The 12,085-nt window shown below is 44.5% G+C and overlaps 1 protein-coding gene across 1 annotated transcript in view; it reads right to left on the reverse strand.

The window, feature by feature from the left end:
- The window catches only part of Kyat3 (kynurenine aminotransferase 3), a 38,911-nt gene extending 28,576 nt beyond the window's left edge, over window positions 1-10,335 (reverse strand). Inside the window, exons 1-2 of the mRNA XM_032897241.1 lie at window positions 10,200-10,335; window positions 5,688-5,787 (exon numbers count right to left, since the gene is read on the reverse strand). Of these exons, the coding sequence (XP_032753132.1) occupies window positions 5,688-5,786 (99 nt within the window). The 5' untranslated portion in view covers window position 5,787; window positions 10,200-10,335. The remainder of the gene's footprint in view (window positions 1-5,687; window positions 5,788-10,199) is intronic.
- Window positions 10,336-12,085: the final 1,750 nt, after the last annotated feature.

Raw genomic sequence — 12,085 nt, forward strand, 5'->3', positions numbered from 1 at the left:
TCTTACCAGTGTCACTGAAATTAAGTTAGGCACTCATATCAATCAGCTTAAGTTGATTTATGATGCAGTGATAAAAGAGGCCAACAATTTTTATCCGTGTGTGTGTGTGTGTGTGTGTGTATGTGTATATGTGTGTCTCTCTGTGTGTATGTGTGTCTCTGTGTGTGTATGTGTTTGTGTAAGAGTGAGTGTGTGTGTGTATGTTCGTGTGTGTGTATGTGTATATGTCTGTGCGTGTCTGTGTGTGTTTGTGTGTGTGTATCTGTGTGTGTGTGTGTGTGTGTGTGTGTGTGTGTGTGTGTGGTGTAGGCCAGAGGATAACTGATCCTTGCTTTATTTGAGACAGGGCCTCGTGTTTGCCTCTGTGTGTCCCTCACTAGCTTCTAAGTTTCTGGAGAATTTTCCTGTCTTCCCACTGTCCTAATCAGGGGCTGGGATGCTCATATGCTACGATGGTGTTTAGCTTTGTGTGGGTTTGGGGTTTGGAGTGCAGGTCTCATACATGTAGGACAAATGCCTTAATCCCAATCCTCCTAGCCCCAATGGCGTAGCTAATAGCATAAGATTATAATGGTCTTCCTTTTGCTTACATTACACGTACACAGAACCTCAGTCACTGCTTTGCTCTGTATCATCCTGAGAAAAAGTCCAACCTCTACCAAGAACTGACTTTAAGACAAAAAAGATCTCAGAGGCTCTTGCCTGAATACACACACACACACACACACACACACACACATACACACACACACACACACACACACACACACACACACAGTGCTTCTCTTCCATTTGTACATTTTGGTCAAAGTTATTTCATGGGAGTTGGTTTATGTAACTGGCCACCAGGGGAAGCAGTCAGTACCTTCAGAAACAACTAAATAAAGGCAGAACCAGACAGGTCACTCTTATGGGTTGAATTTGGAGCCTCTCGATTACATAGGTTGAGGCCCTAACTCTCAATACTCAGAGTTTGGCTATGGAAATGGGGTCCCTGGGGACTGGAGACTTAGTTCAGTAGCTAAGAGCACTGGATGTCCTTCTAGAAGATGGGATTTAATCCCAGCACCCACATGGAAGATTTTGTCTGTAACTCCAGTTCCAGATATCTGACACCTTCTTCTGGGCAGTTTCAATGTGTGTGGTACATAGACATACATGCAGACAAAACAATCAGATGCATAAAAATGAAAACAAAGATGTAACTGTCTTAAAAAGAATAAAAAGAAATAGACGTGTTGCATATGCCATAGTTTAGATGAGGGCATTGGGGCGGGGGGGGGCTCACATCTACTTTGGTTTGTTGACTTTTCATTTAAGGGGTCATCTGGGCACGCTGTGTGAAGGCCACAACAGGATGCAGGCGTGGCTCTATGAGTCAGGAGTGCCAAAACCCACAGAATATCAAGGAAAAGACAGTATCCTCTTCCCTTCCCATGAGACGAAATACACTCTCACCCCCAAAATTTGTTATTATAGAGGGACACTAAGCCCCAGGAATCACCGGGGAAATGAAACTTAAGATCAGGAGACATCATAATGAATCCATTAAGATGTTTGCAGACAGCAAGTGTTGCTGATGTGGGATGTGGGCAACCGGATGCTGCTCAAGCTTCATGGGATGTAAAAGGGGTCCAGGCAGTTTGGGAAATGTTCTGGCAGTGACCTCAAAATTAAACATAATTTAAATATAGTTAAAAATAAACCACACACCTCAGTGTGAGGTGTTTACAAGAGACCGAAAAAAAACTCGTCTAGTAAATCATTGTATGTGGACCCTTCGCACAGTTTATGCACAGAAATTTAAACCTAGAAACGACCCTTTCTTTCTCAAAGGGGAAAGAAAAGGAACCAATGGCTAATCCACACCCTGGAGTAGCATTCAATAGCAACAGCAAGGAGGAAGAAATCACAGATGTTCTATGCAATAAATCATTGTATTTATGAAAAAAAATCTACAATCAAAGGGCTATAGGATATATTCCTATTTATATACAAAAGGCGAACTAATCCTTAGTGGCAAAGAACAAATCAAAGGACTGGGTTATATCTCAGTGGAGGAGTGTTTGCTTAGCGTGTGCAGGCTCTGGGTTCAATTTACAGCACCACAGAGTGAGGCAGGAGCCACCGACAGACACGGGGCCCGTAGTAGGGGTGATGGAAATGCTGTGTGGTAGCCTGTGGCTGGTTTTTCATGGTACTCCCCTCCAGCGAACGATCATCCAGTAAGCATCCTTCACTGTAGTTTCTTGTATCGAGACAGACCCGATTTGAAAAGGTTGTCGGGGTGTTCTGAAACCGCGCCTCCTTTCTCTCTCTGGAAAACGTTCCTCAAGCAAAGATTAACAAAATTATCTCACCGATTTGAGATCTTCCAAGATAGGAGCTACATATTCCGGAAACCTGGTGGATTACTTGCTTTGGCCACTAGATGGCAGCACAAGCACAGACTGCTCCAGCCATGATGGAAAAACTGAATGCAAAATTCAGCGGGACCTCTCAACTAAGATTTAAGAATGAGGCCATTTACACCAGATGCAAAGGTGTGAGAATTTAACTAAAACTTCTAAGCAACACATATGCGGTCGCTCTATTTTATATAGAATTATGTCTAAACTGGGTTTGGTGGCTCAGTGCATTTCTCTCTATAGAGTCTTTCCAAAAGTAAGGCGGACCAATACATGTGTTGTTAGCAAAGAATCTTTTTTTTTTTTTTCTTTTTTCTTTTTTTGGAGCTGGGGACCGAACCCAGGGCCTTGCGCTTGCTAGGCAAGTGCTCTACCACTGAGCTAAATCCCCAATCCCGCAAAGAATCTTTTATCATGTCTTCCTTCGAATGTTTGCTTTAACAGAGCATCCTCTCTCCTGTGTCTGCTTCAGTAAAAACATTCCTTCACAAGCCTGCCTTAGCCTTTCACCTATGTCCACTTGATGTTCCTTCAGATGTGTTTGCCCCAGAAAAACACCATCTAAACGACTTTCCAAAGAACCCTTAAGTTTTCACTTCATACCTTAGTATGAGTCACATATGTAATCTAACCTATTTCACCAAAGAAAATCACACTCACTTTTTTGTTGTCTATTTGTTTTTTTGAGGCAGGATCTCTCTTAGGTAGACCCTGAAATCACTTCATACCTTAGTATGAGTCACATATGTAATCTAACCTATTTCACCAAAGAAAATCACACTCACTTTTTTGTTGTCTATTTGTTTTTTTTGAGGCAGGATCTCTCTTAGGTAGACCCTGAAATCACAAAGTGTCTCTGCCATTCAAGTTCTAGGATTAAGGCGTGAGCCTCCACCCCCAACTCACACCTCTTAGAATCATAGTGTGATGGTGATGTTGGGCGATCACATTCGATTGCTGGATCCGATTATCTTCTATGTATGGGAGAGGGAAATTTAAGATAAAATTCATATTTAAAAGTTGATTATGATCTTTAAACTTTTGAAATCTACATGGAAGGGTTGAGAGATTAGAAGGGGGATGAACAACATGAAGGTCCTGATATTCTATCAATTTTGATTTATGAAAATCACAATTAGAGAAAACTCACCCTAATATCAATGCTCACATTCGAAAGTACGAATTCACAATGCCCATGATCTTGTCTCCTTGTTTTCTCTCTCTCCTCTCTCTCTCTCTCTCTCTCTCTCTCTCTCTCTCCCTGCTCAACCCTCACTGTTCTTATTATTAACCACTGAGTGATTTCAAAGTTGATCCTGGACCTTATCCCATTACATTCCTACTTATTTGGTGAATATCCTTAAGAAAACATCACAATGTCTTTACCATAACTAACAGTAAGTCCACATTCATTTTTCTCTTTAGTTTTTATATGGGTAAACAGACCAGGCTAAACATCAAAATGGACTCCTCACGCCAGAGACTAAGCTGCTTAGCTGACCACAGAGACAGACAGCGGGCAGTGGAGCTTTCTAGACAGCTTGTCTAAGTGAACCGTACCAACGAGTGCGATCAGGAGCTTCCTCTCTCTCCATCCATTCCAAAGAGAAACCAAAACACCTGATGCTTATCTTGTGGACCACTCATTTCTCGCCTATCTGACTCCCGTGCTCATATTCCCCCACCCCCACCCCTAGGAAACTAACTTTGAAACAACCAATCTGCCATTTCTGCTTTTTAAAATTTCTGTTTTCTTTTTCCCATGGACTAGGTCAACTCCCTTTCCTAGGCCCCTGGAACACTTACTCCATGGAATAAAATATTGCCCAATTCTAGAATAATAGTAATAATACTACTAGTACTAATAATAAATAACAACAACAACAACAACATCAACAATTAAGGCCTTCAAATTAAGACTTTGTGATGTTGCCCTTCAAAAATTTTGGGGTAGACTGGGTCAGGTTCCTGAATGAGGTCTTCTTGTTGCTAGAGAGGTCATAGGTTGTAGAGGTCCCAAGGTCCACATGCTTACATACAGCACCAGAGAAACCAGAACTGGCACACACTCAGACTTTCTTCTTCAGTGGAGGGGACTGACACATGGAAGGCTGTTCCGAATGCTGTTTAATAACCCGGTGAGCTTTTGCTCTTCTGTGGAACCTGCCTCATCCAAATCCCCCTTATCCTGAGCATTGTTTCTCAGTCAATGGACCCATCCTTATGAAGGAGGTCCTATGTCCTTTGCAAGAGGGTCTGCTGTTATGCTCGTTACAAACCATCCCTCCACAGGCCCTTATGCTGAACATTGTTTCTCAGTCAATAGAACCCATTTTTGCAAAAGAGGTCGCAGGTGCTTTGCAAGAGTTTGAGGCAACCATAAGGTAAGCTTTCTTGATAACTGCCACATTCCAGAAGTTTGAACCAGCCCAAGGGCTAACTAAGTCAATGCTTCTTTTGGTTCATTTCTCTGCTGGCAGTAGTAGAGTTTGCAGGGATCCCCCCACCCCACAATGGGCCACCCCAGGGTAATCCCTCTATGACTGGCTCCCACCTACTCCCCATGCCATTCAGGGACAGAAACTGGCTCAGCTCTCCCTCCTGTAGTGACTCCCATTCTGGGTTTGTTTGCTTTTCCATGGTGTTCCCCTGCTTCACCGTCAGTTACACTAGACCAGTGGTTCTCAACCCTCCTAATGTTGTGACCCCATTAACACAACTCCTCAGGTTGTGGTGACCCCCAACCATAAAATTATTTCTGTTGCTACTTCAGGCCTGTAATTTTGCTCCTATTATGGGTTGTTATATAAACATCTGATATGCAGGATATCGGATGTGACTCCTGTGAAAAGGTCACAACCCACAGGTTGAGAAACACTGAATTAGGTGAACTGGAGGTCATTGACCTGCACTTTTGTACTTTGGGTCACAGTTGATAGCCTTTGCTAAGCAAAAAGGACGAGCCCACCACCATCCCCAGCATGGCCAAGCCAGGCACAATAAGGTGTCCGATCTTAGGAAAGTGAATATAAACCTATCACACTTTCTCATTAGTAACATGGAGGAACTTATATTCAAACTCATATTGTGTGACCACAGAATAAGAACCAGTACCACGATGAGCCAAGACCAGCAGGCAGGTGCTCAAAGAACCAGAGTTCTGGTGAGTGGTGAGACTCACTCCCTCAGCCCACATCACAGAATTAATCCTTCTACTAAGGCTTTTAACTAACATGAGAAAATACATATAACAACGTGTCTGTGACAAGCAATACCTACGGCAGAAGTGGAGAGTCCGAGGACTTTCGAAGAGTAAATTGTCTTTATGGGCTTTGCTCTGCAGCCAAGGGAGAAGAGTCTCCTCTGGGCCAAAAGCATGCTAGAGAAAAGAGACATTGAAAGAGGAGTCAATGAGCGAACACTGCACCGCTACAGGACACCTGTGGGTGGCGAAGAGGACAATCTTACATAAATCTTAAAGAGTGATGACAGAGGGATTTAAGTTTATACGTATATCGGAAAATACTTCAGATTTCTTCCCCTTGCTATGCTATGTTGTATTAAGACTTCGAAGTTTAGAGCGTTAACATTAAACACTGCTAATGCTAACTGAATGCGGGGCTCCCGGGACCACGTGTGGGGCTCCCGGGACCACGTGTGGGGCCCCACTTCTCTCCTTTAACCACGTGAGTTCTAGAGATCCAACTCAGGCCGTGAAGCTTGGCAACAAGGCAAGCATGTTTGCCTGCAGAGCCATCTCACCAGCAGGGAACACATTTTTGGCAACTCTCCTAGCTTTCGTCCCTGCCTCCTTTCCCTTTGGATTCTCTTTCTATTATATATCACTCATTCTGGAGTCATCCGAATGCTCTCCTTCTTTATCTTATAGAAACCTTCACTCAAACTTTAGGTGGAGAGAGTCCAAACTGGGATCACATCCACTGGCTCTGTCCCAAGAGCAGGAACCATGTCATTCTGGACCTCGTAGGGTCCCTCCCCCTCAGACCTTAGGGAACGAGGAGGAGGAGGAGGAGAAGAGGAGGAGGAGGAGGGGGGGGGAAGGGGAGGAGGGAAGGAGGGAAGGAGAAGGAGGAAGAGGAGGAAGAGGAACTGTAGGAGCTAGAGGGGTCGGGAACACCAGGAGAACATGGCCCACAGACATCCACTAAGAAGACCTCACAGAGAACTTCCCTTCGTGTGCTGAACATAGTGTTCTTTCTGTGTAATCCTAGCAGCTGTAAGAGGAAAATGGGAAGATCATGTTTGTGCTAGCCTGGGCTAGCAAGACTTTCTCAAAATACTGAGTGACCAGGATGCAGCTCAGTGGTAGAGTGCTTGCCTAGCACAGGCAAAGTCCTGTGTTTAATCCAGCACCTTAAAACAAAAGAAAAACGCTAAAGCCACCTCCCTTTGAATTCCTTTCGAATATACCCACAGCCTATTTATGGTGCTCTGGTATTCTTAAATAGATGCTGGTATTCTTTTATTCTTTTGATACATCTTCTTAGATCTGCTGATGTTCTATTGAAATTGACAACACTTAAGTCATTTTTGCATTGAGCTTTGTGAAGATATTCTAAATTAAATTATAAAACTTTTAGGGCCAGGTATGGAAGGCCTCCTTGGATTCCAGTGTTCTAGAGGCAGAACCAGGTGGGTCTCTGTGAATTCAAGCCCAGCCTGATCTACAGAGTGAGAGCCTGTCTCAATATAATAATAATAATAATAATAATAATAATAATAATAATCAATATAATAACAATCACAATAATAAATCATCGTTATCATCTTTGATCTCATCGTGAACATGAAATTTCAGTAAATAAAAAGATAACTTCTAGAAGTTTTAATATCCAGAATAGATCATTTTAGGAACTAGTCAAATTTCAGTTGTGGTCATCTGGGTAGCAGTCACCAGTAGTAAAAGAACAATTTATAAGCTGGGCCCAGAGGTGGGTGTCTGCAATCCCAGCTACTCCAGAGTGAAGCGGGAGTGTCAGAACACCCATCCCTTAACTCCTTAAGTTTTTGAGACCCAGTCTCAGGAGTCCGGCTTTGAACTTTCTTCGCTGCTGGAATTGCAGGCGTGTGTCGCTACACCTGGCTTCTTCAAACAGGTCCTTGATAAGTGAGAAGCTATGAATCTCAGGTTAGTTTTGAAGATGGGTTTCCTGAACAACCATATTAATAGTCTCCAGTTATACAAGCAGAATTCATTGAGAATTGCTTCTGTATCCATAGGGAACTCCTTTAGTCTCAGGAAAATGCAGGGAGCTCTGGGCAATGAAGCTTCCTGACAGTCCTGCTGCTTAGAACTGGAAAGAGAGTAAGCAGAGCTCATCATGCCTTAGCTTTTATTCCGAGACTGAGTGTGTAAGGCAGCTGCACCAATACGTGGTGTTTCTTCTAACCATCCACCAAATCTTAGACGAGGAACGGGTGGGACATGGCTGGTTGGGTGCAGTGCTTGCTGTGCACACACTAGGACTTGCTTGCTGTGCACACATTAGGACTTGTGTACTGATTTGCACACATGATGACAAGTCTTGTCTATGCCAATGCCAATGCTTTCCCTGGAAAAAGTTCCCTGGTTTCTTCGAACCTAAGGTCGTGCACAAGCTAGGCAAAGCTCTCTAGCTAGCAGTCTTAGTTAAATCCCCAGTTCTTATTTTAATTTGTAGCTTGGTCAAACTGAACTGTCTCCAATTCCTTCTGTAGCTCCAGGCTAGGCTTAGCCCCACCTTTGGCCTCCAAAGAAGCTGGTATAGGTGTAGTTAGCTACCCCGCCCCCGTGATTTTTGACTTGGGAAACACTACTTTGAGGATTAAATATTGTGTGCTCCAAACTTGCTAGAAATAATTAACTTTTTCCATCCTTTTATTGCCAAGTTGGCTTATCAGTTTCTCAATCACCAAGGGGGCAAACCCACCTTATTTAGTTATAGATTCTGAGCCGGAGAAGCAAGCTAGTTTTCCTATTTATTTATTTTTGAGACAAGGTCTTATACAGCCCAGGCTATCCTCAAGTCAAGGATGACCTTAAACTCCTGATCCTCTGGCCTTCCCCTCCCAAGTGGGATTACCAGCCTGTGTCATTACATCTGGATGGTTTTGATTTTTTTTTAAACAATGTGTGTTTGCTTGAATGCAATTAACACTGTATATTGATATTCATGGATAAACTAAACACATACATTCAGATGTCATTAAATTGGTAGAAAAAAGGTAATTGGCTTTTGGTTTCTCTCTAAGCACAAGGGTCTGTGAAGAAAACCAGAGAGACATAAGTCAGGGTGACCCAGCTAATCTAATAATGGCACAGGGTATATTAAATATGAAACCCATGTCAGATACACATGGATCAACAGAAAAATAAAACTACCATTTTATCATCTCTAGGGAGGACTGATTCAGAAGGAAGACTGTGGACAACCTAGAGATCAAAAGTTGAAGAAAAAAATGCAAATCTCAAAGGTAGGCAAAGCATTCAAAAATCAGTTTAAACTCAGCAAAAGTTTAATGTTCTGAACTTACTACTCAAACTAGCAAGTTCCAAACCTGACCCACAGGCGGTGTACACACACAAAGAATAGCTAGAGTGTTAGTAATTTGAAAAAGTCCAGAATCTTCAGGTATCTGCAAGCTCAAGAAAGGCTATCAGAGATAACTCCTCAAAGGGCTGGTGCTAACCAGTGGGTCCCATTTGTTTTCGCCACACGCCACACCTGTTAGTCCACTTCTAGAATGTTTATAAAGTTCACGAATTGCAACAGAGGGAGGCGAACAGGGTTCTGGCTTACAAAGTACAAAGAGACGTTCAAGGCCACATGAAGAGGTGAAGCAGGGAAAGAATACAGCCACGTTTATCAGCACAGGAGTTAAGAGGCACCATTTAAAAGCAGCTTTAATGCCGCGTGAAAGTGGGATTTCGTGTAAGCATACATTTCTCACAAGAGAAGCTGTATAGCTGCCTGATGCAGGGATTAGGATACAGCACACAGGCAAAAGTTCAAAAGATTTACAGACTGGCTGGCTGCAGCCCGGAGCAAGCTTCCTGTGAGTCACCTACCCATCAGATGGTGGAGCGGAGTCTATAGGTGGAACGCGGAATCGAGGTAGTTAGGGTCGTGAAGCTCAGATCTGCAGGAATGCTTGACCTTCAGACATTACTGATAAGATTGCTTTTGTCTTTTGAAAAGCTCGGAAAATCTCAGCTCAAGCTTCTGTTTTAACTGCTTTAGTTTCCCTCATCAACCTTGAACTTCCGTTTTACCTGGGCTAGGGAGGCAGCTCAGTTAGCAGGGACGAAGGTCTGGGCTCCAACCCAGGCACGGAATAAAACCAGCAGCGGTGGTGTACACCTTCAATCTTAGCACTGGGTGTGTGGGTGTGTGTGTTGGGGGTGTGGGAGTGGAGATAGGAGGATTGAAAAGTTCCTTCGCTACTACATAACTACTTCGAGAACAAAAGACTGTCTCAAAAAAGCAAACACAAAAATCTATCACGGATGAACTGAAGTCAGCATTGACCTTGCAAGAGTGCGTTCTAAATACCTCAAAACACACAATCAAGAGTAAGAGTACAAGGGAGGACTGGGGTTCAGTTATCTCAGAGCCCTTCTTTCTCCAAAGAAAAGCCTGTCAACCCCAAGGTAGACCCTCACAGTCTCCTCTGAGGTCCGACCTCGTAGGAGCGCTCCTCCAGCCCGCCGACCTCCCTTTGGCTCCGGGTTCCGCAAACTCTGCACGCCCCGGGCCGCGTCACCGCGCACCGTGTCCCGCGCCCGCTTACGTCGTTCTCCTGGTTTGAATCCAGCCCTGGCTTTAGTCCGGAGATCGCTAGGTGTCGCAGGGGTCCCTGATGAAAAGCACACGAGGACCCAGAAGCAGATTGCAACAAAAACCTTCCTGAGGGTGAGGGGGCGGGGTGGAGGCGGTGCTTGACTCTGTTAGGGGATTGGCTCGGGCATCAGAACTGAGGATACGGATTGGCTACGGCATTCTCCAATCCTGGAGCTCACTGTGCCAATGAAGCTCCCAGGCTAGGGGACGGGGCGTGGCCTTGGTTGAGCATCAGGAATCAAATGTAGTGTGGGGCTGTTTGGGACAGGCCTGATTTTAAATCTCTGCTGCGTGGATTTGAAGCAGGTTCCGGGTGAAAGACTTTGGAAGATGCTTGAGAGGCTGGCCTGTGAGGTGTGCAAAAGGGCTTGTAGGTGTCCATTTGTCCCCTCTGATGGGGCGAGAGGAGGGAGAAGGATATCTTTCCTTCGGAACTATAAAGTGATGCAGGACCTAATGGGCGGAGGCCTACTGAAGCGGCAAGACACCTAGTAACTAAGGAAAAAACCCTGACAAGGAGGGAAAGGATGACCACAGAGACACTGCTTGGGACTAGGGTGGGGGCGAGGTGAGTTTTCTCAGAGCTTGAGTGTTAGATTTTCTTCCTCTTGCATTTAAAGGAGTTTAAAGTGTTGGAAGTCATGAGAGTGGCTGGACGCTGTACTCCTACAGCCTGTAGGAGAGAGCAACAGCAGGTGGGATGGACTGGATCCCTGTCCTTGCCACAGTGAGCCAGCTGCCTCTGTTTTGTCAAGAACATTAAATGAGCTCATTGTAAGCGATGGCTCAGGGAGGCCGCCGAACTGAGCTACCCGTGGGTGGGAAGAAACATTTTAAGCGGGAACATGGAAAAGCCTTGTGCGTTATAAAGAAAAACTGGTAGCTGCAGTGTGTGTGTGTGTGTGTGTGTGTGTGTGTGTGTGTGTGTGTGTGTGTGTGTGTGTGTGTGTGTGTGCGCGCGCGCACACACACACGTCCCTCCTGTGAATTGGAATAGCCTGGAAGTTAAGGGTACAAGGGGAGGGGTCTGGAAGGACCTGTGGTTTTGGTAGGCACCATGTAGGCAAGTGGCTTTTCCTGGCAAAAAGAAAGTTTCACAGGTCCCTGAGGAATGAGGGTGAACTTTTGTCTCCCTGCAGTTCTACAGCGGAGCTTGAGGTGAGACAAGACTCCATTTTGAACCAAGTCAGTGCCCACTTTTGGGATTATTGCAGTTTTCTTTTTTGGACCTAAAACTCAGGACGATCCAGAATGGGTTTATCTGCCAGTCGGTGTTCTGTTGATTCTGCTGTGCTTGGATTGGGAAATGTCACCGTTCATTTTGAAGGTTTTTAGGTTAAGTGGCTGCCCAGTCACTTTTCTTTCTCACCATCACAGTAAACTGCTAGTTCCTTATTTCAAAACACAGGATATGCTTCATGAACACTGTGTTCCTAGTTTCTGATATAATTAAACTGACCACATGATGGAATGCCACCTTTATTATTTCTCTGACTTGCGGTTTCCTTGCTAGTTAGAATGTCATTTTGGTGGCTGCAGCCTTCTTGGAGCAAAACATGGAATCTACAAGTTGAAGCTTTTTGGTTTGTTTGCTCTTTAGGTTTTAAGATAGGATCTCACTGTGCAACCTTGACTGTTTTCACTACTTAGCCCATGTTGCTTCCAAATTCAGACACCCTTCTGCCTCAGCCTCCAGAGTGCCAAGGGATCCAGGCATCCAGCTTCTCAGTAGTAAACCACTGCTCCCCAGCTAGGCAAGGACAGTGATGCTGGCAGTAATTTAAATGTTTCAAAAGCCTTAACAGAAAGTGTGCACTCACCCACAAAAAGGTTGCA

Source organism: Rattus rattus, chromosome 3, assembly GCF_011064425.1.
Source record: "Rattus rattus isolate New Zealand chromosome 3, Rrattus_CSIRO_v1, whole genome shotgun sequence".
Classification (NCBI taxonomy): domain Eukaryota; kingdom Metazoa; phylum Chordata; class Mammalia; order Rodentia; family Muridae; genus Rattus; species Rattus rattus.